A 14,938-nucleotide genomic window follows, 5' to 3' on the forward strand; every position below is an offset into this window, starting at 1 on the left:
CCGCTTACGCTCAAAGACTAAAAGCCTGGCAAATTAAAGCATTCCCACAGAGGCAAAAATCAAATAAGTGCTACAAGAAGGGCCTGTTTAGCATTCCTCGCATCTGTACCTGCGTGTTGGGGTTGGGGAAAGGGAGGCTCAATGGGCAGGCTGTTGTACAGCTGAGTGTTTGTGCCAAGCTGGGCGGTGGGGATCAAAGGGACTGTAGGCCAAACACCAGTGATGTGGTCTGCAGCTTCACATGGTGGGAGCGAGTGTGAGGGTGGATTCTTCCTCCCACAGACAGAACTGGATGACCTTCGTCATCATGTAGCTCTAATCAGAGCCAGACCTGCCAGATACATGCACCTGCACGGTCCCAGCTCACTCACGCACGCACGCACACACACACACACACACACACACACACACACACACACACACACACACACACACACACACACNCACACACACACACACACACACACACACACACACACACACACACACACACACACACACACACACACACTCCACATGTTTAATCCCTCGTTTAATAGCCTCATTTCACACCCTGACGTTGACGGCTCACTCATCCAAACTGCTTCCTAGAGCACATCAGAGATGACATGTTGTTTATCTGCGTTGTTCTTGTCCGACACAACGCATTGCCCAAGTAAATGAATTCAACTAAAATGCTCAATTAATCAGATGAATCTTTATTAATCAATTATTGTAGTGATAGTCAACTAATTTAGTAATCAATAAACCGATAACCGGAGTACACAGACTCTAAAATGACAGTCAGAGCAGCGATTAAGCCAAAACTTTATAAAAGGCATTTTACCCCAAGTTTCAAATCTCTGCCTGGATATTTTTTGCCTATTTTAATTGTTTGCAGTTCTTTAAATGTCCTGTGATTAAATATATTTACCCATTTATCCATAACAACTGGAACCTTCAATATCTAGCAAGTTATTTTTACAATTTACCATCTATTAAACGACGGCCCCTCATATTAATTTCACTCCCTACTTCGGCGGGGGTGAAATTACCGTAATAACCAGATATTAGCTGGAAAGTGCAACGTCTCCCCTTTCAGAAACCGTTGCAATTTTTCAGACAGTTTGGCAGAATTACGGATCGCCGGCGCTATGTTTGGTCTGGAAAGATTAAGATATAAGAAACGTTTGTAAATATACCCAAAAGCTCATCAAGTTTCATTTTTAGCTTTACCTGGTTTGAATTCTGTAAAATAAAAAAATATATCCTGTTAACCACCTTTTGCTGTTGAATTATTAGTCAGATCAGCCCTACACTGTATGAATGTTAAGTCAACCAGAAATGGTTGAACTTTGCACATGTTGATGCTAGAAGAACTTTTAATCTGCAGAAAAATCCTTTCCTACAAATAATCAAGTTCACTAAGGAATATGTTGTTGCATTTTAGGCAATAACATGTTAATGTTCTTATTTAAAAAGAAGACCTTTTAAATAAGAACATTTAAGTATTTCTCATATTCTGTAAAATGAAAAGCTTAAGTGATTGGATAAAAAATCGGCAGACTTTTTTCATCCGATTAATCGATGACTCAGACTAATCAATAGACTATAATCATGGTTATCTGCAGCAGAGGGCGCGTTGTGGAGGCAGAACGTGAGTGTGAGCTGAGTGAGCAGGACTCCGGCGTTCTGCTGTCTGGATGTGTAATTAAAGTGCTCTGGGAGGGGCGGAGCTCTCCTGGGCCTTCTGGCTTACACATGTGACCCAGGTTGATCGTAGTCCACAGAGATCTCAGGTTAGCCAGGGCTTTGTCTTTTCCCCGTGTCAGACGCTCCACGGGCAGCATATGGCGCTGGATAATGCTAATTGTCCTTTTTACCCTGGGCTAACCAGTCCAAGCATTAATAAACCATCCCTAACACCGGGTGCCTCATTCCGTCGGCCTATGGAAGAGAGAGCCCGCCTGGGTTTCCTTTTACAAGGCCATTAATTAAAAGCCGTCACTCACACGGATCAGCACACCAACACAGGCTTACACCGGCTATTAGAGCAGCAGCCGGTAAAGCTTAAATAAAATGACCCGTAACAGTGACACCGGAGTTCAAAGCATTCATTCAGGCAAGATACTTTCTAAAACTTTTAACAAAACATTAGTTTTGTTTTTGCTTGTTTTCTTCATTTTTTTTAATGTTCCGTTACTAGAAACCACAAGTCAAGATAAATGCAAGACAAAAACGTCTGGAGAAAGAAAGTAAAGACACTCATTGTGCCCTGTTGACACCGAAAGCCTCGGCTGAGTGAATATTACACCTCTCCACATGTCTCAGAGCGAACCAGCCCGCCTTTGAAGCTCACGCCACACCAATCACAACATCACATGTTAAAACACAATCTGTCAACCATCACAAAGGACGAAGCACGACGACATGAAGGGGAATCTACAGCGATAAAAGTAAGGTAAAAACAGGCTCATGGCCAAATAGCTCAAAGGGAAGAACTTCAAACAAACTCTTAGCAGCGTGTCCTGTTTTTCTTTTCTTTTATTTAGGAGCATGTCATTACTTGGATTCAAACCAAATCACTTGGGGGCATTTTCAAGTCCAACTCCAAATCTTAGACACTGACAAGGCTTAGTTTGCCTTTTCAAACAACTACTAAGCTTAGCCTGCTTTTAATAATAATAACGTGAAATACCTATGAAAGGTTTAGGTAAACATAAAACACTCAAAATAAATAAATGTAAGTAATGTTTAAGCTCAACTTAACATGTAGCAAGTGATTACAAAGTACATAACATGTTGAATCATTTTAATATAACTGAGATGTACAGCTCTGGAAAAATTCAGAAATCACTTGAAATGATCAGTTCTTTGATTTTATTCTCTATAGGTTTACATTTGAGTAAAATGAACATTGTTCTTTTATTCTATGAACTACGGACAACATGTTAATGAAACTCCAAGCTAAAATTTTGTATCTATTTACAGAATATAACAAAACAAATGCAGCGCTTTCAGACCTCAAATTATGCAAAGAAAACAAGTTCATATTCATTTAGAAACAATAATACTAATGTTTTAACTGAGGAAGAGTTCAGAAATCAGTTTTTGGTGGAAAAATCAAGAGGTTTTCAATGGGGCTTAGAGCAGTGGGCTCTTAGATTTTACCAGAGCTGTATACAGTAAAAAATGCCAAAAAATACTTCAAAATCTAAATAAATGATTAAAGCATTTTGCAGACTTAAGTCCAAAGACATCAGTAAAAAAAATAAAATATAAAAATAACAATCTAATAAAAAAAAAAAATCTATTGAGGCAAGGATCTGAAAATATCAAAATAAAATAAAATAAGGTGTGACTCAGAATAATGGGACCAGTCAAAGTAAACACAGTCTATGTGTTTGATGCATACAGGACATGGTGGGTCAAGACACACACACGCACACACACGCACGAACGCACACGCATACAGAGACTTTGTTTTGGACATGCAGTGAAGCGTGCATGTTTAAGTGCAGCAGCGCAGCATGCAGGAGGGGGGATTAGCTTTAGAAGGAGTGATGTAACCTGTTGCACCGCATAAACAACAACAGGTAAACAACACTTGAAGAAAAAGGTGTCCTAATATTCCCTTTTTTTTAAGGATCGACTCCAACGGCGCGCCACCTTACAAGAAGCGTATTCGGGGGGGAAAATGTCGACAAACCGGTGCAGCATCAGATTTAATTTGTTCCTCTTTCGCTAACAGGCAGTGGAAGATAGATCAGCGAAATGCTCCATCTGTATTGGTGCCGTGCCACCAGTTCACAAGCCAATGGCCCACTGTGAATTCTCCCAGTGCTCCAGATGGTGAGCCTGCTATGCAACTTTGCACTGCAACAAATTAATGTGGATCAAGTAGTTTTACAGAATGAGCACCATCTATTTTTTTTCCCCTTGCATGAAAATCAGAGGGGGGAAGAAAAAAAAAGTTTGAGGTTGTTTAGCAAAAGCTTTTGATCAGAAAGTTTGCCCGTTCTGTCCACATGCTATCAATTTTCCCCCCATCACTAACTGTAACACAAGTCTGTTAATGCTTAATATAAAAAGAGATCAAAGTCATTTTTTCCAGAGGGAAGAAAGGGGAAATGCTTTAATAGGCTCTAAGAAAAATTTTAACTGAATCCAGAGAGAGATGACCTTTTGAATAAAAATCTATAAAACCTTTTTCTCTTCCTTCAAACACATGTGGCCTTTGTAAAATATTAAAAGCACAGGAAATGACAGGTGGAAACCGACTTGTGTAATCGACTGATAACAGGACCGATAGTTTAGGATTTCACCGATGCAATGTGGAGCAAATTACTTTAGTGGCCTCACCGTGAAAACAGCAGAAGAAAAAAGACAGGCGCAAACGGCACTAAAACACTGTCAAGCACCTTCATCACGCATGTACACAAAAAGAAGCACTTACAACACAGAGCATTTTCAGAGCAACAAAAATCAAAGAGGTGATTACAGAGAAGTTCAGAAATCACATTAGGCTCCCTGTGGCGTCCAGAATGCCAAAGTGATTAAAAACAGATGGAATAACAGCAACACTGGTGCTTGGAGCTCAATCTGCAAACAGGAAAGTCTAACCTCAACAGGCAGCCTCTTTGCCTTAATCATTCCCAGACTCCCACTTGTTATTATTTCAACCAGTTCTTAGAGCTGAAGGAACCAGCCAGTAAAAATAAATTCAAGACTTGCAAGAAACGCTTGGTTCTGTGCATGAGAAACTTGTCCTGAGCTGTAAAGTCGAATTGGACCGACATAAAGTTTAAAGCACTTTTTACACACTCGAACCCACTGGATGGTAATTACACAGAAACAGTGGAACTGATGTCATGGAAAATCAGCAGGAGTAGCCCTGCTTTTCAACACGCTGAATCCTGTGTTTTCACTTGAAACGACTAAAACACAAAACTTAGGCGAGCTTAGAAACGCAGGCAGACCGAAGCAGAGAAGGAAACACACACTTCTTCACAGCTCTCGTCTGTGTCCCTCTCACACACACACACACACACACACATTCCCAAAGAGACTACTCACCGATTTCCCGTTGTAGTAATACATTAAAGAGTTACTGCCCATTCCAGGGACTGGGTAGGCGCAATACATTATAGCTTCAACTATTTAGGTGATAACGGTGTTATAACAGCAGCGCACTAGCTTTCTCTCTACACATACATCCAAACCGTTCAAAAGGGACTAATAATTCTTTCAGTACTGGCCTCCACACAAGACCCACTCAGAGGAAACTTATGCAAAGCAGGATCGTACCACTGCACGCTGTGGGAAAGGGGGGAGAGGCTGCAAGAAGGGAGTGGCTCGCGTGGTACATCCCTCGCTTAAGCCTCTAAATGCTGAGGCCAAGAGGAAGAGAGGATGGGGGGAAGGGAAGCGAAGGGGAGGTGGGTCGAGAGAAGATAAAGGGAAGTGGGTGGGACGGAAAACAAACGTGTGAGTGGATTTAGAGAGGGAAAGAAAGAAAACGTTTAATTCCAGGCATAAAAAAATGCAGAGAAAAAAATCCAGCTTTTCTGCAGGGTAACCCCCGACAAACTGGAACTAAAATAATGGCTTTCTAAGCAGGATTTCATTAATATGTGTGGCGATCAAATGAATGCTTAAATAAGCACACAGAGCCCGTTCTCATCCCAACGTTTTAATCCCGAGTGTCTAATCTTTTTGTTTTTGTGATGATGAAATGAGTCTGCAGGCAGCGGAGCAAATTATTTGTAAGGAGACAACAACCTGGAAACCGATTTTTACCTGCTCCCACACATGGATCAGTTCCCAATTAGGAGTTATTAGAGGGAGAAAGTGAAATCTACACATGTAGGGAAGGGAAAAAGCGTCCAAAACCCTTGGAAACGGAGGGAGAAACAGAGGGAAAGTTGAGTCTTTTTAGTTTGGTGTGTTCAATATGAGCGCTGTGGTGTTATTTGACAGGAACCTTTTGCTGAAGTGGCTGCAAAGAGAGTTTTAAAGCATGCAACAGCTGCAGAGGGGTTTGGCTTGTGACGTCGAACAGGAAAATAATGCTCCGTTTTCTAAACGCTGGGGGCCTCAGACGGGGGAGAGCGGTGGGAGGACGCCGGGGGGGGGAAACGAAATACTGACAGCCATTTTACCATGGTTTACTGTCACACAGCTACCCATTACCTTTATAAGGTGGAGGGGAGCAGAAGAAAAGAGAGGATGGATACCATATTCCAGTGAGACGCAGTCTGCCTGGAGCCTTTCATGTGCGCCACTTGAAGCCTGCTGGACTAAACCCAGGCATGTAGACTCATTGAGAACATTACAGTCATAGAAAGATGAAAGCCTCCACTTCCCTGACAAAACTAGGCCCTTATTATGCTTTTCCTTTTAGCACTGTTATTATTTATCCCCCTTTCTTCTCAGAATCTCTTTTAAACTCATCCAAAACACTGGCTCTACATGTTGTTGCCGTTTTATATTTGGCTCCGTTTCAAGTTGATCCTTCAAGGAAAAATTGCTCACGATGGAAACGTTTGAAGGGGTCTAAAGCAAGTCCAGACACAGCGCAGAGCTGCACGAGGGGGGGAAAAGCAGGAACGGAAAGGCAATAACGAAGGAAATAAGATCACACAACACGACCAGATGATTTAGGACAAAACAGCCTCAATTTAACTCAGCTATAACAAGCATACCACACAATCCAAAGCTTTGTTTCAGTGGGAAGTGTTTAAGAGAGACGCAGGTCCAACTCTCTGCACCTGTTCACGTCAAACACTACAAGGTGCTTTTCAGGAGATTTGTTTGGAGGGTTCAAGACAAATCCACGATCTGAGCTCACTTCGATCTCATGAATGGATTTAGCGGTGATGTCATCGGGCAGGGAGATTGTTTCCGGTAAGAAGATCTGGTTCTAATTAGGGAAGGTCGACTCAGAGAGCAGGGGGACGTTCCAGGATTCAGACCCTCCAAACCCCCTGACTGCAATATTCTGAATGTCTTTAACACATTTCAGACTTTTGGTAGAAAAACAGGAAACATGAGACTCATGAAGGGAGATTTCTAATTTTCAACCTGTTCAACCAAATGAGGAACGATTCAATTAATATTATATTTATACGAAGTTCTAACAGGATTAGGAAAAACAGATCCATATCAATAAAAACAAACAAAAACTACACATCTGTATGAAAAAAGTATTTACATCCTTACAGGTCCCTGAGTAAATGTTTATTACGGGAAAAAACGTTTTTAAACTTATATGAAAATATAATTTCTGTCAATATTAAAGATGAATTAACTAATTAACCACATTTTTAGAGTTCAATTTTAATAACGAAATCAACTGTCATTTCATTACAGAAAAGCAAAAACCGAAAAAATCTATAAAGATGTAAATGGATTTATTTATGATTCACCATTTATTTGTTTTTGCAAAATTTTTTATTATTTTGGCACATTCCCTTCCATTTTTGTTATTTTTACACACACACACACACACACACACACACACACACACACACACACACACACACACACACACACACACACACACACACACACACACACACACACACACACACACACACACACTATCTGTTTTGCATCTAAAGATGTATTTATCTGGATGGCTGATTGATGTTTAGTTGTTTATGGTGTAGTTGCTTTTGAGAGAAAGCGTATACTGTACAATATGTTTTTCTTCAAACTATTCATTTTCATTCAAGTCAATTATGTCAACATGGGGCATGTTCATTTTAAACTGTAAATAAATTAAACAAATAAAAATCCTCTTAATGGTGTAATCTCTTATCCACATTTTCAAGCCATTTTTGGTGAGCAAAACTAAAAAAACAACAACAAAGAATTACAGAAATAAAATTTTAAAAAAATCTCCAAAGTGGAGAATCAAAAAAACATTTTTGTGATCATGTGTGATGCTACAACTGCTTCTTTGTACCCAAAACTGTTTTATACACTAGGATCAAGAGTTTTATATTGGTTTTCCATAATGTTTGCTCTTTTATAACTAATAAAAGTATGTCAGCTCATAATGATTCACTAATCAGGGCTTTTCTGCTGTAAATGTACACAAATATCTAAAACTGCAGACATACCCCGAAGACAAATAATTTCAGGTGGGATTCTGTTAAGATCTTTAAAATACTTTGAGATGAAATTCATTGAGTATCTAATTAATTTTGACTATTACTTAATAAAACTACTAAAACCTCCAAAACATAACTTGTAAAACAAACAAAAAAAAGATAAAATTTCCTGACAAAGATCTTGTTTAAGCCACATTATCTTTTTTCAGCATTTTGGAAAATGTCTAAAACTGTAATTCAGAGGAATATGGGAGCTGATCATGTAAAAGACAGGGAGAAGATACGCATCAGCGGGGAGAAAGAGACGTTGTAAGTCTCTGAAAGATTAGACTAATCTGATTTCAGATGATGAGGGGGAGATTGTTTTGTTCTGGCAGGACCAGGGAAGCTTCTGCATCACAGGGGAGACAGATATGACAAGGCTGAGGAGAGAAATGTCAAACTGATTCAAACAAACACCTAAAAACTGCACAACATCACCGTTTGGAAATGAGCATGATTTTATCTGGGTAAACAAGCTCTCCTTTCTTTTGTGCTGAATCAATTACAGCTTTCTATCGAGCAAAAACACGGCTTTCACGTCTCCGGCGCAGATGGAGACAGCGTGACCACAAGCTTATTCCTGGTATCTTCGAATCTGAAGACTTGGCAGCCTAGACGCTGCTGCGTACTGTACTTACCGCACATGCAGAAATACTTTGAAGTAAATTTTCACTGACATTTTTACAGTGTTGTCCTGTGTAATTGACAGGCGGTGTCAGACGGTAAACTAACAACAGATGAGCTTTTAATGGTGTGAGGTCTGAATTGCAAAAACAAGAGGCTCAAAGGCATTTTATTACTATCCTTCACAAGTTGGTTTGAGAAATGGAGCTTATATCTTCTGCTCGTATTATCCTAAAACATCATGATGATGGTTCACAAAGCTGAAATGTTTAAGTGCAGCTGCAGCTTAAACATTTACACGGCAGACTGATACTTGGTTTTCTTTCTCTACCACTTCTAATGTCCAGAATGAACACCAATGCCTGACAGTGCGGTAGACTCGGTTCGTTTGGGGACCAAAATTGCAGCATTTGTTACATTTTGAGCTCGTGATTCGCTTTCACACTGCACTGTCAAGCGAACCAAATGCTTTGAGCAACCTGTTCCCTTCCTCGCCTGTGGTGGCGTTGCACTAAGAACCACTGAAGTAAACGACATGAAAACCTCTGAAGAAGACATGAGCACAACTTTCTTATTCAACAAATGTAAACCAAAATGTAGTGGCGTCCAAAAGACCACGAGTCATTTCTCCTGCTAGCGCTTACTAGCGCTGTAGTCCACTTCCTGTTTTTGGAGCGGCCTCCAGTCCACTTAAGATTTGAACCACACCAGAGTTCACTTCTACCGAACACAGATCTTTAGGTTCACATTTCTGCTCCGCATCAGAGTTTGATTGCGCATTCACACCTCCCCGAACAAACTGGACTTTCTAAAGTACTCGTGCTGACGTACAGAGCTTTAAATGTTGGGCTCCTGATCATCTCAGTCAACTTTTAACCAAATATTCTGCTGCACTTGGCCTTCGTTCTCAATTTTTAAATCTCTTGGTTGCTCCACGTACATGGTTAAAAAGTAAAGGGGACCAGAACTTTCACTTGGTAGAACAGTTTGCCTTTGCAGCTCCGTTTTGCTGAGTCTGTGGAGGTTTTCAAAAAGCAACTAAACATTTTTTATTTTCCCAGGCTTTTATCTCTTGATTTTTCTTTTGTGCAGCGCTTTGTGATTTTATGCCTGTGAAAAGCGCTTTATAAATAAACTTTGCTTACTTATTTGTGGAAACGGACTAGATTTCAGTTAAAGCAGACTAAACAGACTAAAATGCAGCTTAAGTGTCAGGAAACTGGCTGTCGGCCCTTTACAACCTGCTTCATTAAATCCAACCAGGTTAATGGAAACTAGTCTGTAGGACAAACTCCATGAAGAAAAGCAAAACAGCCTCTAACTTTTTGTTAGCAGCTCTGTGATAAACCAGCCACTTGTCCTGCGTTGTTCCCATCCCCTCACCCCATTGTAGCTGCTACTGGCCCCACCCAATCTGACCAATATAAAACCACTACACACACAGGGTGGATGCTAATGTTTGAACTCAATTGTAGGAAGGAAGAAACAAAAAGACAGCACTGAATGGTATATGTATTTCTAATAACACGCTGATTTATTGCTCAGTATCTGTGAATTATGTACCTTTTTGACACAACCAGAGACTCTGAGCTTCCCGCTGCATCGCCATGTATTTACTGAGCTGCAGCAGCAAGACTCAGTCTCTAAATAACAAACACTCTACCTTGGTGATTGTTGACAGACTGCGTTCCTGTTTCTGCCAGCGATCTGAAATCAGGGTTTGCATTAATACTGCAGACTCACGCAAGGCCAACATGAATAATTTACAACAGCGGTGAATGCGCGTAATGACTTTAATGTGTGCATTATTTTCATTCTCTGTCCTTTTAACTCCTTGCTCTCCTCGCAGATGAAAGAGGCCCGGTCTCTGGCTTATTCGCCTGCTCTATTATCTCAAGCCTCTAATGCATGTGGTAAATTTCAACAACCCAAACAAAGATAAACGCGAGGCCCAGAGGTCCCAGAGGTGGCTGCGACTGTTTAGCATCACCACGTCAAACCAAGTGTGTCTATCTAATCAGCCATCTGATGAGGGCATCTCCAGGGAGCGTACTAACTGGGGTCGGGTCACAGACTCAAATACTGCCCCCTGCCAGATGTAGGGAGGAAACTTTTCATCTCCTGCAGCAAAAATGCAGCAAAATGTAATATCTAGGAAATAAACTAACTACCTGTCTGCACGACTCGATGCACAAACAGTGATCAGAGGGTGCAGTAAGATCTTACACATCAAATATGAATAAAATTCAAGGAATGTCGTCAAAGAGCCACAGACAGTGCCTATAAATCTGCAATAAAAGGACATAAGTAACAACAAATATTTGAATTAAACTTTATAAAATTGTTGAAAGTAATATATTTAAACTTAGATGTTGAGGTCAGACTCCCAAAATTCAAGATGCACCTCACACCTCGTTTCCTCAAAGAACTTATACAATTCTCTAAAACAAATAAGAAAAATGTGAATCTTTGATTGATTTGTTTAAGTGTTTAAAGTTTAGATGCATTTTAACTTTGTGCTGATCTGCAAACAAAACTAATTTACCTTCTTCCTGTTGAAATCCCATTTAATTATGTTAATATCTGAAGAAATCTAATTTAAACCATGCACACTCAAAAATATTACCTACAGGCAATAAATACAAATTGCAGTTTTTATGAGAGAAAAACAGGAACTGATTTTTTTCCCTTTAGCATCTCAATCGTAACTGAACTGATTTTATCCAGTTGAGTCTCATCAACTGGATAAATTCAGTAATATATTTATATTACATTTGATTGTTTAGTATAACTTGATGTGTGCTGTGGAATGCAGTACAAGTTTATTGTAAAAGCAAATGCAAGTAAAATAAACATTTTCTTGGAGACAATTAATGGTTTAGATTAACCAATTAATCAAAAAATGATTAATAATGTTAAGGCTTAATAATAAAGCCCTTAGTGGCAGTTCAAAATGTTGCAAAATAAATCAAAGGATTAACTTGATTAATTGATCTAACTTTTCTGAAAAACTTAAATCATTCTGGAAAATAAAGTGGGCATAGAAAAAAAGATACCTGGTTTTATCTTACATCTTTTATTAATATTGCTTGTATTAGTATTATTATCCTGCTAATGTTTCATTTAATATCCTGAACTTGTTTTTATCATTAAATACATTAAAGGTGCTCATTGTTTTTCTAGAACTAGGAATGATTGTTAGTGAAATAACATGTAGCAAATATGTGATCATGTTTATCCTTTCTCAGTTTCTCAGTCAAGTCAGTGTTTCTGAAAACAGACCAGTTCTTTTAATGCAGGCCATGTGTGTGGCTTTATAGTTAAATTACATCTAATTTAAAACAAAGCTGTTCTTTTACAGTCCCACCCTGCTGTACTTCAAACCAGAAATCAAAAAAACATCCTCCTTTTCTTTCAAAAAATAGATAAATCAGGTTTCTTCTGTCGTGTGTTGTTATCTCGTGTTTTTCAGCTGTTAAAGACAAACTGATGGAAAGACGGGCAAACTGTCTGAATGTCATGCAGAAGACAGCACTGCGAGGAACATTTCTAGGTCTTAAGATTCAGAGCCTTGAGCACACTTCCTTTCTTACAGCTCACACAGTACAAATCTCTGAGAAACAAGGGTGTCTGAGTGATCTGTCAAAAGCAAATGTCAATCTTTTTTGTCATCCACACTGAGGGTTCTCGCTTGCAAAACTCCCCGAGGGCAGAGGAATCTCAACCCACCACTTTCTTTTTCTTATCCCGGAGCTATAGCGTCACCAAAGCCAGGGAGGAAGTGTCACATCAAAACGCTACGCCTCTGACAAGGGGGAGGAAAAAAAAAAATACACTGTTTACACAAACAAGCTGACACGCAGACGAACACACACATACAGATCGTGCCCTTGCAGATTCCCATAAATATCCTACAAGATGCAAGTTTCCCCCACGAGCTACAAAACGCTCCCTCTCCTCCTCCTTCAGTCCTGTCAAGACAGGTGCCCACGCAGCTGCCCGTCAGCATCCTTCAGCGCAGCCTCTCATCTGTCCAACGACAGCACTCTGTCCTTCGCTCCTGGTGCTCAGTTTATGCAGCCCAACAATTTCAGGGAGCCAATTATAGCTGAGTAATCTAGTGTAATAAAAACGAAAGCATTTGTGCTTTGTGTAGCTTTTTCCCATAAACAAATTGATCTTGGAATTAAAGCCGCCGCTACATCCAAAGTTTTCAAGCAACATCAGACCACAGAGGAAAGTCTGTGTGCAGCTTGAAGAGGAGACTGTCTGTATACATGATGAAAAAACCCCATAAACATTTAACTGTTTGCAATCACCAGCTGGCCTGTCTAGATAGTCTTCACATCCTGGTGAGCTGCAGTGTCAAAAACTAAATGCACAGAGGATGTGCTCCTGTAAATATTTTGATTCAGCTTCATCATGGAGTGTACACACACACACACACACACAAACGCACACACACCCACACACGAGCAGACGCACAAACACACATCAAGCCTCGGCTTGCAACTTGCAAACGCTCATCTGATTTAAACTCCGAAAATTATTTTTAGACTTGGGGAGCAAGAATACAAGCCGGATAAAAAAAAAAAGAAGGGTTGTGGGGGGATTTGAGGAAGAAATAAATAAATAAGAAAATTCCCAGCAGCAGACATAATGATAGGAAGCACTGTGTTGATCTTTTTTTTTTTTTTTTTAAATCACCCCAGCTATTCAGGTCTCTGCTGGGGCCCTTGAGTTTGCTTACACCAGCAGAAGCTTTCAGCAGCATGTGCAGCTGCATTCATGCTTTACAGGTACGCTGCAGGCTCCTCACACAGCTGCCTCTGGCACAGCAGATCAGGCTCCAGGTGCTGCCTTCCCCTCCACACTTCTTCAGCATCACCATCGCCGCTCCATGTATCGCTGCCGGCAGTACAAGCACAGATTATGGCTGATAAACCAACCCTCCGCATACAGCTTGCACTCAAACGCCTCACCTTTGCTTCCAGTGATGGCAACAGCAAAAACGAAACCAGAAAACCTCCGGCTTAGACGCTTCCCACTTCTGCCATCTACAGAAAACAGATTGAAGTTTTGCCTTCTCTGTCGGCAGCCTATAAGGCATCTATAGCGGGTTATTCAACAGTGCAATCTTTATTCTTTCAAATGGGATCAAAGACTAACTGGGATTATTCCTCCAAGCTCCGGGCTTTATCTTCTGAGCGGTGCGGAGTGACAAGAAGGAGCTGTATTTTATCCCATGCTCTGTCACTGTTTCTCCCCATCCAGCATTGTGCTGCTTGATTGTACTCTTATGAGTCACAGAACCGCACCTGCGCCCATGTGTTAAGTACTGACAAATAAAAGCCCGGCGTCCATTTACACAACAAAGAGATGTAACCCGTGAGGCAGCCATTCTTTACCTCCCTCCCTCCGCCTGACAAGGCCTCAAATATATCACTTAGTTAAGAAGGAGGCAGCTCACGTTCCTGCCTCTGCCGGGGACCGGGACGCTCTCTCATGCTCCGACAAACTTCTTTTCAAACACAAATCCAGAAACAAAACACAAGCCACCCCTTTATGCTCGGTGCCCTGTTCCATATTTAATTTCAGACGAACAGCGGTAGAAGAAGTGACGATTATCAGAGCTCTGAAAGGCAAATCCAATCTCAGACTCCCTCATCCCCCCACCCCCAAAAAAAAAAAAACAGAAAGGAAAAGAAAGCCTGTCATTGTTTAAGGAAATGAAAAAAGAGGATTTTGGAAAAGCACTTGCTTCTTATTAAATATGGGGAAAAAAAATCTCATTCTCCTCTGTAAGTTCCAGAAAATTTAAGAAAACCTTTAATAAAATTCTTTACCTAACCACCGGGGTTTTAACAATGAACATCTGACTTACTGATTTATGCATATTTATGGACTCCAGCACCCCCTGTCTAACCGAATACAAGCTGAGCTCCACACTTCTCTGCATCCTAATGGTTTCTGCTCCGCCGGGATCATTACCAATAGAAATTTCAGATATTCTGTGCTATTAATCTCTGTCTGTCCTCCTGTTCAGCCACGTAATGACTAATTAAACATCAAAAGAGCAGAGCTGGGGATCCGCGCTGACAGCCTCTCCTTCTCCCAGGAGAGGCTGTGAGGAAGCTAGCCTGTGACAGGTCAGCACTGAAAATCAATCACCCCAA

At 40.6% G+C, this 14,938-nt stretch overlaps 1 protein-coding gene across 6 annotated transcripts in view; it reads right to left on the bottom strand.

The window, feature by feature from the left end:
- tcf12 (transcription factor 12) overlaps window positions 1-14,938 on the bottom strand; it is an 85,886-nt gene that overhangs the window by 23,741 nt on the left and 47,207 nt on the right. For 2 of the 6 annotated variants that reach the window (XM_017304014.1, XM_017304013.1), the window contains exon 1: window positions 5,056-5,273. The exons of the other annotated variants lie outside the window; for them this stretch is intronic. In XM_017304014.1, coding sequence (XP_017159503.1) covers window positions 5,056-5,124 — 69 coding nt within the window. In that variant the 5' untranslated portion in view covers window positions 5,125-5,273. Of the gene's footprint in view, window positions 1-5,055; window positions 5,274-14,938 lie in introns of those variants that run through there. 6 annotated transcript variants of the gene reach the window in all.

The sequence above is a fragment of the Poecilia reticulata genome, linkage group LG3 (assembly GCF_000633615.1).
Source record: "Poecilia reticulata strain Guanapo linkage group LG3, Guppy_female_1.0+MT, whole genome shotgun sequence".
NCBI lineage: Eukaryota > Metazoa > Chordata > Actinopteri > Cyprinodontiformes > Poeciliidae > Poecilia > Poecilia reticulata.